At 45.6% G+C, this 17,162-nt stretch overlaps 1 protein-coding gene across 9 annotated transcripts in view; it reads left to right on the forward strand.

The window, feature by feature from the left end:
• Positions 1-17,162, forward strand: part of LOC311031910 (NLR family CARD domain-containing protein 3-like) — a 52,354-nt gene that overhangs the window by 16,300 nt on the left and 18,892 nt on the right. For all 9 annotated transcript variants that reach the window (XR_014599118.1, XR_014599119.1, XM_084038487.1 and 6 more), the window contains 4 exons: positions 6,954-8,757; positions 9,203-9,376; positions 16,600-16,773; positions 17,077-17,123. Coding sequence is in view for 7 of the 9 variants with exons in the window: in XM_084038487.1 (XP_083894613.1) it covers positions 6,954-8,757; positions 9,203-9,376; positions 16,600-16,773; positions 17,077-17,123 (2,199 nt within the window). In the remaining 2 variants the exon portion in view is untranslated. The remainder of the gene's footprint in view (positions 1-6,953; positions 8,758-9,202; positions 9,377-16,599; positions 16,774-17,076; positions 17,124-17,162) is intronic.

Below are 17,162 nucleotides of genomic sequence, written 5' to 3' on the forward strand. Positions count from 1 at the left end.
TGGAGGAGTCTGTGGCTGCGGTGGAAAAGTATTTTTCTCTGAGGAAGGTTCCTAACGGAATAAAGGACCTGAAGGATCTGAGTGTCAGCCATGACAAGAGCTGGTGCAAATGTTAAGGAAAGGTGCTTCAATTCTTCCTTTCATGTCTCCTTTAGGAAACACCTTCCTTTACCAAAGACCATAGACAATGCTGACCCACAATTCCTTGCGACAGCAACATTTAATTTTTTAGTGACGCTAGGGGTGTGAATCTTTGGCTTCACTTCGATTCGATTAACGATACAGTAGTTGGCGATTCGATTCAAGGACGATTTTTCTTTTTTGTAACGATTCGATTCGATTCTGTAAACCACGATTCGATTCAGTAACTTGTAACCAAAATTCTATATCCATGAAATAAACATGCAATAATTTACATTTACATTTAGGTCATTTAGGTCATTTAGCAGAAAGTAAGAGCTAAAAATAGAACAAGTGTTAGGTCCTCATCTGAGTAAAGTAGTACCTTAAGAGCAACAGTGCTATGATCAGAGTGCTTTAGGTAAGGGTGTTTTTTTTTTTTGGGGGGGGGGGGGGGGGGGGGGGGGGTGTTAGTGGGTCATGCTATGTAGAGTCGAGGTGAAGTCTGAACAGGTGAGTCTTGAGCCTTTTTTGGAAGATGGCAAATGACTCTGCTGTCCTGACATTAGTCGGGAGTTCGTTCCACCACTGAGGCGCCAGAACAGAGAAGAGTCTGGACTTTGCTGAGCGACATTTGTTTGATTTCAGCGATGGTGGTACCAGCCCGCCAGCTGAAGTAGAGGAGCGAAGTGCTCGCTTCGGGGCATGAGGTTTGACCAGTGTTTGAAGGTAGATGGGTGCCGTTCCATTGATGGCCCTGAAGGCCAGTGCCATCGTCTTGAATTGGATGCGTGCTGCAACAGGGAGCCAATGGAGGTTATGGAGGAGAGGGGTCACATGGGAGAATTTGGGTAGATTGAAGATAAGGCGTGCTGCAGCGTTCTGGATACACTGTGTTGGGGATGTAGCAGGAGCAGATTTGGTAATCAACAGTTAATTATTAATGTCGATATGATTATCAGTATTAATAATTATATTTAATATATCATCATGATATAATCATGAATAAACGGGGCACCACCCTGGGATCAGGGAAAAGATAACCTAAAACTGTATTCAGTCTCAATATAAAGGTTTTATACTCACATGCCATCGTGGTCATTGGCATAGAAGTACAAAACCAATCGAACAATTAAAAAGGCGTGAAATTCGAGCACTAGCCTTCACAACCTGCTGTTACCCAGTGACATATACACAACAAGCACAAGAGACCGCTAGTTATAATATAATAAGATTTATTAAAATCAGTAATAATGATCACAATCAATAACACTGCAATTAACAAAGCCTTATTACCTAACTACCTAACACACAAAACTAAGCTAAACAGAAGGAGAGACACACGTGGAGTGTGTGTGTGTGCGTGTGTGCAAGTGTAGAGAGAGAGAGCGAGAGACAGAGGGAGAGGTGGCCGGGTGCAGCCACCAGATGGAGCTATTCCTCACAGCGTTCGGGGGCGGAGCCACTGACGTCTGATAGGATCGCGAGAGAGAGAGTGAGAGGTGGAGCTATGTCCTTAGCGTCCGGAGCCGGAAACAGCTGGCGGAGGACATGTTCGGGGCGGCGTATGTGTGCGTGTGTGTGTTAGCGGGACACAAACAAAGAGAGGGGGAGAGTGCGCGCGCAATATTCTAAGGCTCAGGGGGCGTGTTACTATCACACGGGCCCTCGTGAATGAACTGGCGTTTATTCAGCGAGACCGGTCTTTTAACTGATAGTAGACGCTTACTGAGCTCGCAAATATGGCTGAGGTTAGTCAAAAACACTGTTACTGAAATCAACCCAGCGGCGTGGGTACACAATCAGCATTCAAATACAACACGGAAAGCAACGGACTCGGCGGTCCGTGGTCAAAACTTAAAACAAGTTAACAAGAATTACAAGCATATCCTACACTATCGAATCTCTGCTTCTGCCCAGACAAATAGCCTCTTACTTTTGTCGATGTGAGATGCGTCGATGTGAGGTTTCCGTCCCGTGCGGTGATGTCGTTTCTTGACGCCGGCAACGGACGGTAGTTCGCGGGCGCTCGTTCAGCGCCGGATCCAATTAGTTGAAGAAAACAGTTAGTATTTCTTCCTTCTGCAGGCAACGATGAAAATCGCGGGGCTCGGCGATTTATTCAGCTGATTCCAGACAAAACGGGGCGTAGAAGTTATCCGTATAGCTGGCAGCTGGGACGAAGAAAGTGTTTTTCTTCCTTCCGCGGGTGAACAGGAGGGTCGTGCTGTCGCGGCGATCTCCTCAGGATCCAAAATGATAAACAAAAATAAAACGAGTAGAGAAAAAGAGGGGTAAAATAGTCTGTTGCTCGTCCAGCGAGTTTGGGGGAAAGACTGCGGCCTAGGACAAAGGAAATGCTGCAGACGTAATGTTCACCTCCTGTTGTAACGTATGTCAGGGTGGAGAGAGGAAGTTCCTCAGGCGGCGCCGGAATATATAGTTTACGGCTGCTTCAGGGGACCCCCTGGGGTTACCTGAGGTTGTCAGCCAATAGGGCACCAGTTGTGTGACGTTGCCATTTTAGGTGACACTAAAATGGTGGTTGTAGTTTTTTATCTCCTTTGTTCTTTTGTCCTGACCGCATGTGTAGACTTTGTAGGCCACATTGTGTAGTCCTAATGGTGAGGTCCCAACAGCTGCAATGGTTTAATCGCAGAGGCCGGGAGTCCGGCCAGGAGACAGTTGCAGTAGTCAAGGCGGGAGATGACCAGTGCTTGGACCAGGAGTTGCGTTGCATCCTTTGTGAGGAAGGTCCGAATCCTGCGGATATTGTAAAGGGCAAATCTGCAGGATCGGGCCACAGCAGTGATGGTGGGGGTTCAGGATAGTTGGTCATCGAGGATTACACCCAGGTTCCTGGCAGTTGACGACGGCAATACTGTGATGCCCTCGACAGTGACCGACAGGTCCATGCGAGGGCAGTCTTTCCCTGGGATGAAGAGGAGTTTGGTTTTATTCAGGTTAAGCTTGAGGTGATGTGCAGTTGTCCAGACAGAGATGTCAGCCAGACAGTCCGAGATGCGAGTTGCAATGTGAGTGTCAGAGGTTGGGGGAAAAGAGAGGAACAGCTGGGTGTCATCTGCGTAGCAATGGTAGGAGAATCCATGCGATGTGATAACAGAACCTAGTGATCTGGTGTATAGTGAGAACAGAAGCGGTCCTAATACTGAGCCTTGAGGGACACCCGTGTCCAGAGAACAGGGTTTGGACATAGAGCCATTCCATGTGACCTGAAAGGTGCGATTTGTCAGGTATGATGTAAACCAGGTGAGAGTAGAGTCAGTTATGCCAAGTTCAGCCAGAGTGGAGAGGAGGATTTGGTGGTTGACTGTGTCGAATGCAGCAGATAGGTCGAGGAGAATGAGAACGGAGGAGTGGAATGAAGCTCTGGCGTCTCGCAGGGACTCGGTCACTGTGAGGAGGGCCGTCTCAGTGGAGTGAGCAGTCCTGAATCCTGATTGATTAGGGTCGAGGAGGTTGTTCTGTGAGAGATAGGATGACAGTTGGTTGTAGGCGGCACGTTCCAAGGTTTTAGAGAGGAATGAAAGAAGAGATACAGGTCTGTAGCTTTGGATGTTAGTAGCGTCTAGGGTGGTTTTTTTAAGGAGAGGCTTCACTGTAGCTGTCTTAAAATCTGCTGGAATGACACCTGAGGTGAGGGAGGAGTTGATCAGGGTGGTGAGGAATGGCAAGATGTCGTGTGAGATGTCCTGGAGAAGAGATTAGGGGATCGGGTCAAGGGAGCAGATGGTGGCACGGTTAGATGTAACAAGTGCGTGAACGTCTTCAGAGGTGAGGGGGCTAAAGCTGGTGAGACCATCAGAGTTGAGAGTTGGGGGAGATGTCTTCTGGGAGGGAATAGGCGTGAATGAGGAGCTGATGTCATTTACTTTCTTGGTAAAGTAAGTTGCAAAGTAATCGGCAGTAAGGGAGGAAAGGGGGGGAGGGGTAGGAGGGGTGAGGAGGGAGGAGAACATGGAGAAGAGTTGATCCTGTCAGGTAGAAGGCAGATTTAGCTGCCGAAACAGTTGAGGTGAAGTCAGAGAGGAGGTGGTGGTAGTGAGCAAGGTCCTCGTGCTGGCCCGATTTCTTCCATTTTCTCTCTGACGCTCGCAACAATGATCTGTTGGTTCACAGAGGTTCAGACAGCCAGGGAGGGGAGGGAGATGATCGCGCAGGTCATGAGATTGGAGGACAGAGAGTGTCCAAAGAAGAGGAGAGTGAGGACATCAGGATGGAGGAGGCTTCCTCAGTAGGCATTAAGGAGAACTGTTCTGAGGATGGTAGCGAGGAGATAACAGTTGAGGATAGAGCGGAGGGAGTGAGGGATTTCAGGTTGCGGCGGCTGGTGACCGTTCGAGGCGTAGAGGGGAGGGATGTGGTGGGCTTCATGGGGAGGGAGAAAGTCACAAAGTGGTGGTCGGACACGGTGAGCGGGGTAACAGAGAGTGCCGAGATGCCACAGGATCTTGACAAGATCCAGACAAGGTCAAGTTGGTTCCCGGCCCGGTGAGTTGGTGGAGAGGGGAGAGTGTAAGGTCAAATGCGGAAAAGAAGTCAATGATTTCAGATGAATGCAGCTTTCCCGGGTGGATGTTGAAGTCACAGAGGATGACGAGTGGTGTGCCATCATCAGGGGAGCAGCTCAGGAGGGCATCCATCTCATCTAAAAAGTCCCTGAGAGGACCGGGTGGGCGATAGATCACTATGATGTTGAGCTTGAAAGAAAGGGTGATAGAGACGGCGTGGAATACAAGTGTAGATCGGGGTAGGTGGTCCAGAGGAAGGACCTGGTAGGACCATCTCGGTGAGATGTTATGCCTACCTCAATGGACTTCCTCGATGGACTCCCACAGATAGAGTCCTTTGTCTTTCTTCAGCTGTCTTAACTCCCACAGATAGACTCCTTTGTCTTTGTTCAGCTGTCTTGACTCCCACAGATAGACTCCTTTGTCTTTGTTCAGCTGTCTTGACTCCCACAGATAGACTCCTTTGTCTTTGTTCAGCTGTCTTCGTTCTGATGTCCTGACGCTGCAGCTGACGCGGTGAAAAAATAACATATTTATTCTATAAAAAAGTAAACCTGCATAATATTTTATGCTGAATACAAAAATGTAATTAAAATATGCTCGGTTATTTTTTAACATTTTCAGTAGACTACATGCTGGCAGGGGAGAGAGAAATGCATTTATATCGATTATTGGTGAAGCCAAAATGATTCATTCTATTTATTTATTGTAGCAGATCGATTTAGTAGAATCTATAGGACTGACAATCGATTAATCGAATGAATCGTTACACCTCTTAGTGACGCACAACTCAGAAAACATGCCGATCTTGTATATTTGACACTTACTTTCATGCAGACATATACTAATAAACATAACATAACAAGTTAATTTAATCTATATTAATTTATTTCAGATATAAAAAAAAGATACAAAAATGAAAAATTCAGCAAACTGTCAAAAACATTCTTAAACATTCATAATCAACATTAATACATGTTATATGTCCAAAAAGGAGACAAATAGATCCAACCCCTTCTTCATAACTCAAACTATTCATAACTTCATTTATCATATAAACTCTTGTGACTGAAAGCCTAGATTCCTTTTTTAATGTCAGTTTGACCTTGGAAATGAAATAATATTAGTGAGCTGTCCTCATTGAAGATGAGATAATCCTTTATTCGTCCCACAGCGGGACATTTACAGTGTTCCAGCAGTAAATGGGAGAGTTAGCTCAATAACAAGCATCAGTTATAGCATCAGGCCAATAATAAATAATTAACAGGTAAACATAGAACTGAACGGTTAAATTCACATTATTGCACAAAGTGAACGTTGATATTGAACAGTTTAATTGATATTCCATGTGTGAATGAACAGTGTTGGTCTGTTGGTTTACTGGTAGCAGAGTTGATTGTAACAGTAACAGGGAGGAGCTGCTGGACCTGAACCAGCTGCTGGACCACGTCAATCATCAGCTGTCAATCATCAGCTGTCAATTATCAACTGTCAATCATCAGCTGTCACTCATCAGCTGTCACTCATCAGCTGTCAATCATCAGCTGTCACTCACCAGCTGTCAATTATCAACTGTCAATCATCAGCTGCCAATCATCAGCTGTCAATCATCAGCTGTCTCATTATAATGGCGTAGCTTAGTGAAAGGCCAATCAGGTTCTCTGAGCACCGTGGTCGTCTTTCCCTAAATCATGATGAGTTCTCCTTCTCATCTTTCCTTCCCCCCATGACGTATTCCCTCGAGGTCGAGGAAAGGTGGTGAGGAAAAGACGTGATGATGTAATTTCTTTTACCTTTCCTCCTGGTTACTCTGTCCGTGTCTTCCAGCGGTTTCCCCCTGTGTTCCTGAGAGGTGTTGGAGTTTAAGTAAAACTTCTTTCCTGCCGAAATGTTTTGACTTTTTGACCACAGCCATCGTGTTTCCATCTTTTGTTTCCTTAAAAAGCTGATAGTTTATATTCAGTTGAAATGTTCCAGTCAAAACCACAAATTGAGGCGATACAAACAGAGAGGCTCTTTCTTTCTACTCCGGCGCTCCACTGACTCACTGAGTTTTACAGCTGCATATCAAAGGGTTATATCCTTCCAGTTTGTCTTGTAAATGTATTTTATTTTATTTTTGTTGGCTTCATCAGGTGCAACTGATTTTTTCTCCAATAACTCTGATTTAATCATGAAAGAAGCTCATGAAGTCACTACTACTGAGGACTATAGGGATACATGGCTCTAATACATTGCTAGTTCATAGACTGTAAAAGGGTTTGTAGGATAACTAACTGGGTTCATTTGTTGTTTATTCAGGAACCGTTGGGGAAGTGTATCAACGTAAACTCAAGTATAACCTCACAAAGAAGTTCCAGTGTTTGTTTGAGGGCATCACTAAAGCTGGAAACCCAACCCTCCTGAATCACGTCTACACTGAGCTCCACATCACAGAGGGAGGAACTGCAGAGGTCAATGAGGAACATGAGGTCAGACAGATTGAAACGGCATCCAGGAAACCAGACAGACCAGAAACAACCATCAGACAAGAAGACATCGTTAAAGGCTCACCTGGAAGGGATGAACCAATCAGAACAGTGATGACAAAGGGAGTGGCTGGCATCGGGAAAACACTGTTAACACAGAAGTTCACTCTGGACTGGGCTGAAGACAAAGCTAACCAGGAAATACAGTTCATGTTTCCATTCACTTTCAGAGAGCTGAACCTGCTGAAAGAGAAGAAGTTCAGCTTGGTGGAACTCATTCATCACTTCTTCCCTGGAACCAAAGAAGCAGGAATCTGCAGGTTCGAAGAGTTCCAGGTTGTGTTCATCTTTGACGGTCTGGACGAGTGTCGACTTCCTCTGGACTTCCACAACAACGAGATCCTGACTGATGTTACAGAGTCCACCTCAGTCGAAGTGCTGCTGACAAACCTCATCAGGGGGAAACTGCTTCCCTCTGCTCGCCTCTGGATAACCACAAGACCTGCAGCAGCCAATCAGATCCCTCCTGGGTGTGTTGACATGGTGACAGAGGTCAGAGGGTTCACTGACCCACAGAAGGAGGACTACTTCAGGAAGAGGTTCAGAAATGAGGAGCAGGCCAACAGGATCATCACCCACATCAAGACCTCACGGAGCCTCCACATCATGTGCCACATCCCGGTCTTCTGCTGGATCACTGCTACAGTTCTGGAGGACGTGTTGAAGACCAGGGAGGGAGGGGAGCTGCCCAAGACCCTGACCAACATGTACATCCACTTCCTGGGGGTTCAGTCCAAACTGAAGAACATTAAGTATGATGGAGGAGCTGAGACGGATCAACACTGGAGTCCAGAGAGCAAGAAGATGATAAAGTCTCTAGGAAAACTGGCTTTTGAGCAGCTGCAGAAAGGAAACCTGATCTTCTATGAATCAGACCTGAAAGAGTGTGGCATCGATATCAAAGCAGCTTCAGTGTACTCAGGAGTGTTCACACAGGTCTTCAGAGAGGAGAGAGGACTGTACCAGGACCAGGTGTTCTGTTTCGTCCATCTGAGTGTTCAGGAGTTTCTGGCTGCTCTTCATGTCCATCGGACCTTCATCAAGTCTGGTGTCAATCTGATGACAGAAGAACAAACAACCTCCTGTTGGTTTAAAGTCACCAGAGACAAACCTAAACTAACACATCTGCACCAGGGAGCTGTGGACAAGGCCTTACAGAGTCCCAACGGACACCTGGACTTGTTCCTCCGCTTCCTTCTGGGTCTGTCACTAGAGACCAATCAGAAACACCTACGAGGTCTGCTGACACAAACAGGAAGAAGCTCACAGACCAATCAGGAAACAGTCCAGTACATCAAGAAGAAGCTGGATGAGGATCTGTCTCCAGAGAGAAGCATCAATCTGTTCCACTGTCTGAATGAAGTGAATGATCGTTCTCTGGTGGAGGAGATCCAACAGTCCCTGACTTCAGGACGTCTCTCCGACGATAAACTGCCTCCTTCTCATTGGTCAGCTCTGGTCTTCATCTTACTGTTGTCAGAAAAACATCTGGAGGTGTTTGACCTGAAGAAATACTCTGCTTCAGAGGATGTTCTACTGAGGCTGCTGCCGGTGGTCCAAGCCTCCAGCAAAGCTCTGTAAATATAGTTTTTATATTCAAAATACAACAAACCACCATGGAATTAGAAGGTTCTATCTGCATTCTGAAAAATTTGATTGGTTTTCCAAACTGCAAAAATTATATATGGAACAGATCTTTTTCATGCGTAAAAGTGACCCTAAATGTACAATATCTAAATCCTAACAAATTGACAAAGAAGCAGAACCCGGTCTTCCTGTGTGCATTTGACCTGCTGATTGGCTCACAAGTAGAACCTTATAGAACCAAGATGGTTTGACTTTGGAAATGGAACCTTTTTGTTTCCTAAATCAAACACCTCACATTATGTCAGTAAGTTGTTACAGAATAAGAATATGTGAATAACTCAATTATAACAAAAATGTCAGTTAGAACCTCATAATGCCTAAGTGACGAACAGTTGTTTGTTATTGTTTCATCACACATTTCTGATTCCTCTTCAGACTCAGTGGCTGTAACCTCTCAGAGAGAAGCTGTGGAGTTCTGTCCTCAGTTCTCAGCTCCCAGTCCTCCAGTCTAAGGGACCTGGACCTGAGTACCAACGACATGCAGGATTCAGGAGTGAAGCTGTTGTCTGCTGGCCTGAAGAGTCCACACTGTCGCCTGGAAACTCTCAGGTCAGATTCAATGACTTTGAGAAGTTTACCTATTAAGCTTTCAATGATACGTTTACATACACCAAATATTCACTTCTTTGCTCTTATTCCTAAAAAGACACTTTTTCTACTAATCTGATTACATGGCTGATGAAACACGTTTCTGTTGGTGATGACGTGCCAGCACAAGAACAAATCACTAAAGAAAACCAAACTTCTGTTTTCTCTTTTCCCTGCCGTTCCATCTTTTAATAGTTTTATAAATCCAGCTGGCGTTTATAAATGCTGTTGCAAAGTCAGTCTACGTTTGTGAACGTCACTCCATGAACATGTGAGCCTGAACTACAACACCAGAGTGTCTCTGCTGTCAAGGTGGAGCCAGTTTGAACCACTTTTTACACGGATGAGTAGATTGTGTTTAATATTCAATAAGCTCATATTCTTGTCACATGGCTGAAGCAGCAGGGAGGACCCACATGCAGACTCAAAGGTATTGTAGCGATGTATGTACCTACAGTACGTAAACTATGTATGTCTGTGTCCTCCAGACCTTCGGAGACGCGTGAAATGTTTGTTGATGCTCTGACTTAGGGGTTCATAAATCCTCTAATCGAGCCACTTTTGAACCAACCAGACATTTTGATGCTGCTAACAGTTTTAATTCAAAGTTTAAAGCTTCTAACTCGTCTGGATGGTTGAGACAAAACACCACTTTAACACCAACTGTTACTTTAACTTTAACACCAATTAGTTAACAAGGCTTTTATACCATCAAAAGAATGCTGACAGCTCGGGGACCATTTGTAACGCACTTTCGGGCTCAACAGGTCGGTTAATGGGGCTGCAACGGCAGAAAAGTTCTTACAGAAACTCCTATAGTATCCTGCCATTCCTAAATACCGCATTAGACCACGGCGAGTGACAGGAGGAGGAAACGAGAGGATTGCTTCTACTTTAGAGTGGACAGGCTTAACTTGACCCCGACCCACAATTTTGCCGAGGTATGTCACTGTGGCCTGCCCAAACTCACACTTGGCAAGATTCAGAGTGAGATTGGCCGCACTCAATCTGTCAAACACTGCACAAAGCTGTTGAATGTGTTCCTCCCATCTCTTGGAATAAACAACAATGTCGTCCAAATAAGCCTCGCAGCCCGATAAACCCGACAGAACCGTGTTGACTAAACGCTGGAACGTTGCTGGAGCGTTTCGGACTCCAAATGGCATTACGGTGTACTCTAGGAAAGCGTCAGGAGTCACAAAGGCAGATATAGCCTGAGCCCTAGGTGTTAACGGCACCTGCCAATAACCTTTTAGTAGGTCGAGTTTTGTGACATACTTGGCACAGCCAACATTATCAACACAATCATCTATTCTAGGCAGAGGATAACAGTCAGGTTTTGTGACCCCATTCACTTTTCGATAATCGGTGCAAAACCGATCCGAGCCGTCAGCTTTCATAGCCAAAAGACAGGGTGAACTCCAAGCACTTGTGCTAGGCACAGCTATACCGTTTTCCAACATGTAGTTCACCTGTTTTTGGAGACGAAGCCTTTTTTCAGGATTAACGCGATAGGCGTGTTTGATTGGCGGAGAACTATCAACATCAATATCATGCTGCAACACATGCGTGCGAGTCGGCACATCTACAATATCCTCTTGGTCATCCTGAGATTCAGGAGGAGGAACGCTGGCATTGCTAGACAGCGCCAGAGTTACCTTGCCACCATCAGCAATTCCTCCACTGGACAGCTCCGGTGCCACACTGACCTCTGGACCATCAGAAGGGGTGTGAACAGACTGAGACTCCCTGTCAAAATAAGGCTTCAACATGTTAATGTGACACAGCCTACTACGCCGTCGACGTTCAGGGGTGTCAATGATGTAGTCTCGATCGCCCACCTTCCTTCTGACTTGGTAAGGGCCGCTATAACGTGCCTGCAGAGAAGAGCCAGGAATAGGCAATAAAACCAGCACCTTATCACCGGGACTAAAACTCGTCGAACCATCTCTTCATTTTGCCCTGTGCAACGGTCATGTTTTGCTTTGCCAATTCACAAGCGCGGCGAAGTTTGAAGCGGAATTTTGACACATAGTCGAGCAGATTTTGAGGTTTGCCATCACCCAGCCACTTCTCCTGCAAGAGTCTAAGGGGCCCCCTCACCGTGTGTGCAAACACCAGCTCGGCGGGACTAAAGCCGAGGGATTCTTGTACCACCTCACGAGCGGCAAAGAGGAGGAGATGGACACCCTCGTCCCAGTCCCTGTCAAACTCAAGGCAATAGGTACGCAACATAGACTTCAATGTCCTATGGAAACGCTCGATGGCTCCCTGACTCTCCGGGTGATAAGCGCTCGAACATACATGAGTGATGTTAAGCTGTTTCATAGCTTGTGCAAAAACACGCGACATAAAATTAGTCCCCTGGTCGGATTGTACAATTTTGGGAAGGCCGAACACAGAGAAGAACTTGACCAAGGATTTAACAACAGCTGGAGCTGTAATAGAACGCAAAGGAACGGCCTCGGGAAAGCGAGTCGCTGTACACATTATAGTTAACAAGTACTTGTTACCACTCTTAGTGCGATCGAAAGGCCCAACACAGTCAATTTGCACACGCTCGAACGGCTCACCAATAACAGGGATTGGATAAAGTGGATATGGAGAGATGGCTTGAGTTTTAGCAACCTGGCACCCATGACAAGTTTTACAATGGTGACACACGTCACCTTTTAGCCCCGGCCAGAAAAAGTACCGCAAGATACGATCAAAAGTCTTATTAATCCCTAGGTGACCAGAAAGTGGATTATCATGTGCCAGTTTCAAAATCCCACTTCGATATGGTTGAGGGATCACGATCTGTTCCACCACCCCCCAACTATCATGGCCAGATAACTGTGGAGGTGTCCACTTACGCATGAGCACGTTACCTTTTAGGAAATACCCTGTTGACAAATCATCCAACTCCTCTCCTGAAACCACACATTCAAAGAGAGGGGCTAGTGACGCGTCCCGCTTCTGATCGGCGACTAGCTGCTCATGTGACCTGCAAACCTTTGAGTCAAGTTGAGGCAAAACAGAACCGGCAGGGACCTCTGAAGAGGCGGGTGGAAAAGCTGAACAGTCAACCAGAAAACTTTCAGACAGTTCCACCTCAGCCTCCAGTTTTTGACGCTCGGCCATTGCCCGCGTCACGGCACAGACAGAAAACACTTTGGGAAATTTCAATGCCAAATCATCAGAGTTTTCTGGCAGAGGAACAGCAATTACCTCTGGATTACTGAGCATTTTACCACCAGCCAAATCATTGCCCAAGAGCAGAGTCACCCCCTCGATTGGGAGTTGCGCACGGAGCCCCACCTTAACGCACCCCTTGACCAAATCTGACTCGAGATAGATGTTATGAAGCGGCAGGCTCACATATCGCATATCAAAACCTCTAACAAGCACATCTGATTTAACGGCAGATTTATCTGAAAATGGCAACACCTGCTCCAAGATTACAGATTGGTTGGACGCAGTGTCCCTGATGATATGAACTGGTACCTTAGGGTCCCCCTCCGTCAAAGAGACAAAACCTTTCATTAAAAAGGGCTGAAATTCAGGGTCAGGAATACACACCGGCTCTGCTGAAGCTGAAATCAGTGTCTCACTTTTAATTAACGCAACAGACTTCGGTGGTTGAGACTTGTTCTTAAGAGTAAAGCATTTGTTAATAGTGTGACCAATCTTCTTGCAATAACTGCAAGTTGGCCTCTCCTTCACCCCCTCCCCACTGTCTGACTTTTCAGGCTTCCCTTCACCCCCCCATTTAACAAATGGAACATAGGTTTTTACTGGAACATTGTCTGAGTGAGAAGAGCCAGATTTGTCTGAGTGAGGAGTGTTAGATTTACGCCATGAGGAGTAAAAACTACGCTCTGACACAGGAGTCCTCTCAAAACTGTCCTTGTGGATTAGCACATACTCATCCGCAAGGACAGTTGCAGCTGCGAGTGTCAAAGCCTTTTGCTCATTAATATAGGTTGCCAACCTATCTGATAAACAGTTTTTAAACTCTTCTAGCAGGATGAGCTCACGTAACTGTTCAAACTCCGTCACTTTAGATGAATGACACCAGCGGTCAAACAGAGCCTCTTTCTCCCGACCAAACTCAGAAAAGGTGTGATTGTCTAACTTTTTATACCGGCGAAACTTTTGCCTATAGGCTTCAGGCACCAATTCAAATGCTCTAAGCACGGCAGCCTTGACTTTGTCATAGTCAAGACTGTCAGCTGGTGACAACGATGTATATGCCTCCTGGGCTTTCCCAGTTAACACACATTGCAGTAGTAGCGGCCAAACCTTTTTGGGCCATTTCAAAGTGTCAGCCGTGCGCTCGAACAGAACGAAGTATTTATCAACATCTTTACCATTAAATGGAGGAATCATACGGATGCATTTGTTAACATCAAAATCAGCTTCAGCACCACTGCCATGTTGTGGGGGAGGGGCCTGGTTTAGCTCTAGCTCTTTTAAGCGTATTTCTCGTTTAGTCTGCTCTTCCAATTCCATCTGTTTAAGCTTGAACTCCTGCTCTTTAAGCCTGGCTGCTGCCTCCCTCTCACTAGCTTTGTCCTGCAACTCTAGCCGCCGCAGCTCTAGCTCCAATTCTAACTTCCTAATGCTTTGATCAGGAAAGGCCTGTTTTGTTGGCGAAACAGCCATGCCGGGGTCAGGCAACATGCCTTTCTCAAACAATGCAGTCCATAACTCATGTTTTATCACTTTCTTTGCTTTTGTCTTTGAGACTATGATACTATAATGATCAGCAATAGAAGTCAAATTATCTTTAGTGCATCTATGAAAAACCTCAAAAGAAGGCTGCTTAACAAACTCTTCCAAAATAAACTCCATCCTGAACTATGGCTACTGACTAAATTGTATTGAAAAATTACAATAAGAAACAAGCGCATCAAAAATTGCAAAAGCAATACAAGTTTCAAGGCAAAAAGCCACCCGATGAGACACAGACCAGCAATGAAAAACACTGCCCAACACAGCACTACATAAATAGTGTCCTAATAAGGAGTGTGCCCAAATTGAGGTCTACCAATGCAGATAGACTAATTAATTCAATTAATTAAGGTGGACAAAATAAATCCAGACCTTCAAAATTCCAAATATACACACCAACAAAATTCACCTAATTTCAATTAAAGTTAGGGAGAAAGAGAGAAAAAGTGTTTTGACGAGCCCCCATTATGTTACGGCCTCCAAACAATTAGGTACATCGACCAGTGACTCGAAATTGGAGACCTCAACATAAAGAAGAACACCAGGAAATGGAACTTGTTAACGGGTTTTATTAGCCAAATGAAAATAAACATTCTTTAACAAAACCATAACTAATATGCAACATAAATACTTTACCCAAATAAAGAAGTCAGCAACCCGAAAGGGACCTGGAGATGCCAGCCAACTCATCAAAAAGGAGGGGGGAACCAGGCCACCCCCTATAGGGACGTCGAAGCTGGCCCCCCTCCGCCTGACAAAATCAAACTAAAAACTAAACCGAAAAGGAGGACTGCCGGCCATCTCCAGGCCAAAATAAAATAACAACTAGGTTCAGAACTACTGAAAGGAAAAAGGGTATTCAAATCATGCTGTGGGACAGGAGTGCTGCTGGGTCTGTTCCTGGTAAACAACTGCCCTTGCTGGCTTATACAGCAGGCTGGTAATTGGCTGCAACGATGTTGGATATGCTGCAGGTGTGTCAGCCTGAGTGTGAAAGGAGAGACATGGGGGTTTATGCACAACAATGTGTGAGTGAGTGAGTCATGGCCACACGCAACACCAACATGTGCACACACACGTTTTTGATGACATTGGCTGTAAAAGGCTCTATAGCTAGGGTCACTAAGAGGTGGAGCGCGGTCCAGATCCAGACCCAGACTCCATCCAGTCTGGACCCAGGCCCATAACTGATAGATCATTGAGAATTATTAAATGATGACGGAGCATTTTCATTTTAGTGCTGCAGCATTAGCATTACTACACTGGTTTAGATGGTTGGAGGCTAAATCACCTCACTGGTTGCTACTCGCAGACACTTAATTACCCAGTAATGCAACGTGACGAGACGTGACATTAACTCCAAACTTAATCAAATCTGTGCAAACTGGAGTTTCTGTGAATGACGGTTCTATGGTGACCAGACTCACTGACAGCTGACAGATCAGGTAGGTGAAATCTAGAGCCGATAGATAAGTTCACATGGCTGCTCTGAAAGAGGAACACTGACAGCAAGGATTTTCAAAGCTGTGTTTTTGTAACGGTGCGGCTGTCACTGGTGCAGCTGGGCCGAATAGGACTGACGCCGGGATTCGCAGACAAATCTTTATTATATTAGCACGGACGTAGCATCCTGGCGCACACACGAACGTTTCGGCGCATTCAGGATGCCGCCTGCAACACAAACATAAAACACAACATTACGCACAACTGTTGAGGAAACACGGTACAAACATTTCCCAAACATGGACAAAGACGGTGAAACACTCACGCTGCAGTTGCCCTGGCTTCCGGGCGTTGGAGGCTGTGAAAGGACCCGACGTGAAGTCAGGAGGAACTTTGTGCAGTGGGGTTGAAGTGTATGGGATGAGAGGGGTGTTTTTGGCTTTGTGTTAGGGGAATATTTAAGGGGGATAGAAATTGTGTATAATGATGTAAGGCGGATAAATATGTGGGGGATAAGGTGTTGACTCTGTTTGGTGATGTTTAAAACCGAAATGTATGTTTTTAGTGATAATTGATTTTTGATGGGAATGGGTCAGGCCATAGGTGATATAGGCTTGGCTTAAACAGGTCTACGAAGAGAGGGGTCTGAGGTGAGCGAGCCAGCATCTACCTTGGACAAAAGATTCAACTGTCAGTGGAGAGTTATTATTTTTGAGTTTGATTATTGAAGTAATTCTGATTTTAAAGTCTAAGTTTGAGGGTTAATTGAGAATGGTTTTGGAGTTTTTGTTTATTTCATTTCATTGATTTTCTTTTCTCCTGACTGGCATATTGAAAATAAATAAATTCAACTGCTTTGGGCCAAACATCTGACGCACTGCCTCCAGTCTGTCCACCGCCGCAAGGTCAACCGGACTACAGTTTTGTTTTTTACTGTTATTGTGAGAGTACTTGTTATTTATGATTTCTATAACTTTTTCTCATTTTAAACTCCCCAGAAGTGACAGAAGTGTGTGTGTCTTCAGTCTGTCAGGTTGTCTGATCACAGAGGACGGCTGTTCTTATCTGGCCTCAGCTCTGGACTCCAACCCCTCCTATCTGAGACAGCTGGACCTGAGCTACAATCATCCAGGAGACTCAGGAGTCAAGCTGCTGTCTGCTGGATTGGAGGGTTCACACTGGAGACTGGACACTCTCAGGTGAGGACAGATGGACAGACATCAGACTGGACACTCTCAGGTGAGGACAGATGGACAGACATCAGACTGGACTCTCAGGAGAGGACAGGTGGACAGACATCAGACTGGACACTCTCAGGTGAGGACAGACATCAGACTGGACACTCAGGTGAGGACAGATGGACAGACATCAGACTGGACACTCTCAGGTGAGGACAGGTGGACAGACATCAGACTGGACACTCAGGTGAGGACAGATGGACAACATTCTCTGACTGAGGAGCTGGGGTTCATGTTTACTGGTGTTTGAATATCTTCCTGCAGGGTGGACCATGGGGGACAGCGGAGACTGAGACCTGGTCTGAGGAAGTGTGAGTATGTTTTCAGTAACTCAGCTGCTCCAGATTTGA

This window comes from Eutrigla gurnardus, assembly GCF_963514095.1.
Source record: "Eutrigla gurnardus genome assembly, chromosome: 21".
Classification (NCBI taxonomy): domain Eukaryota; kingdom Metazoa; phylum Chordata; class Actinopteri; order Perciformes; family Triglidae; genus Eutrigla; species Eutrigla gurnardus.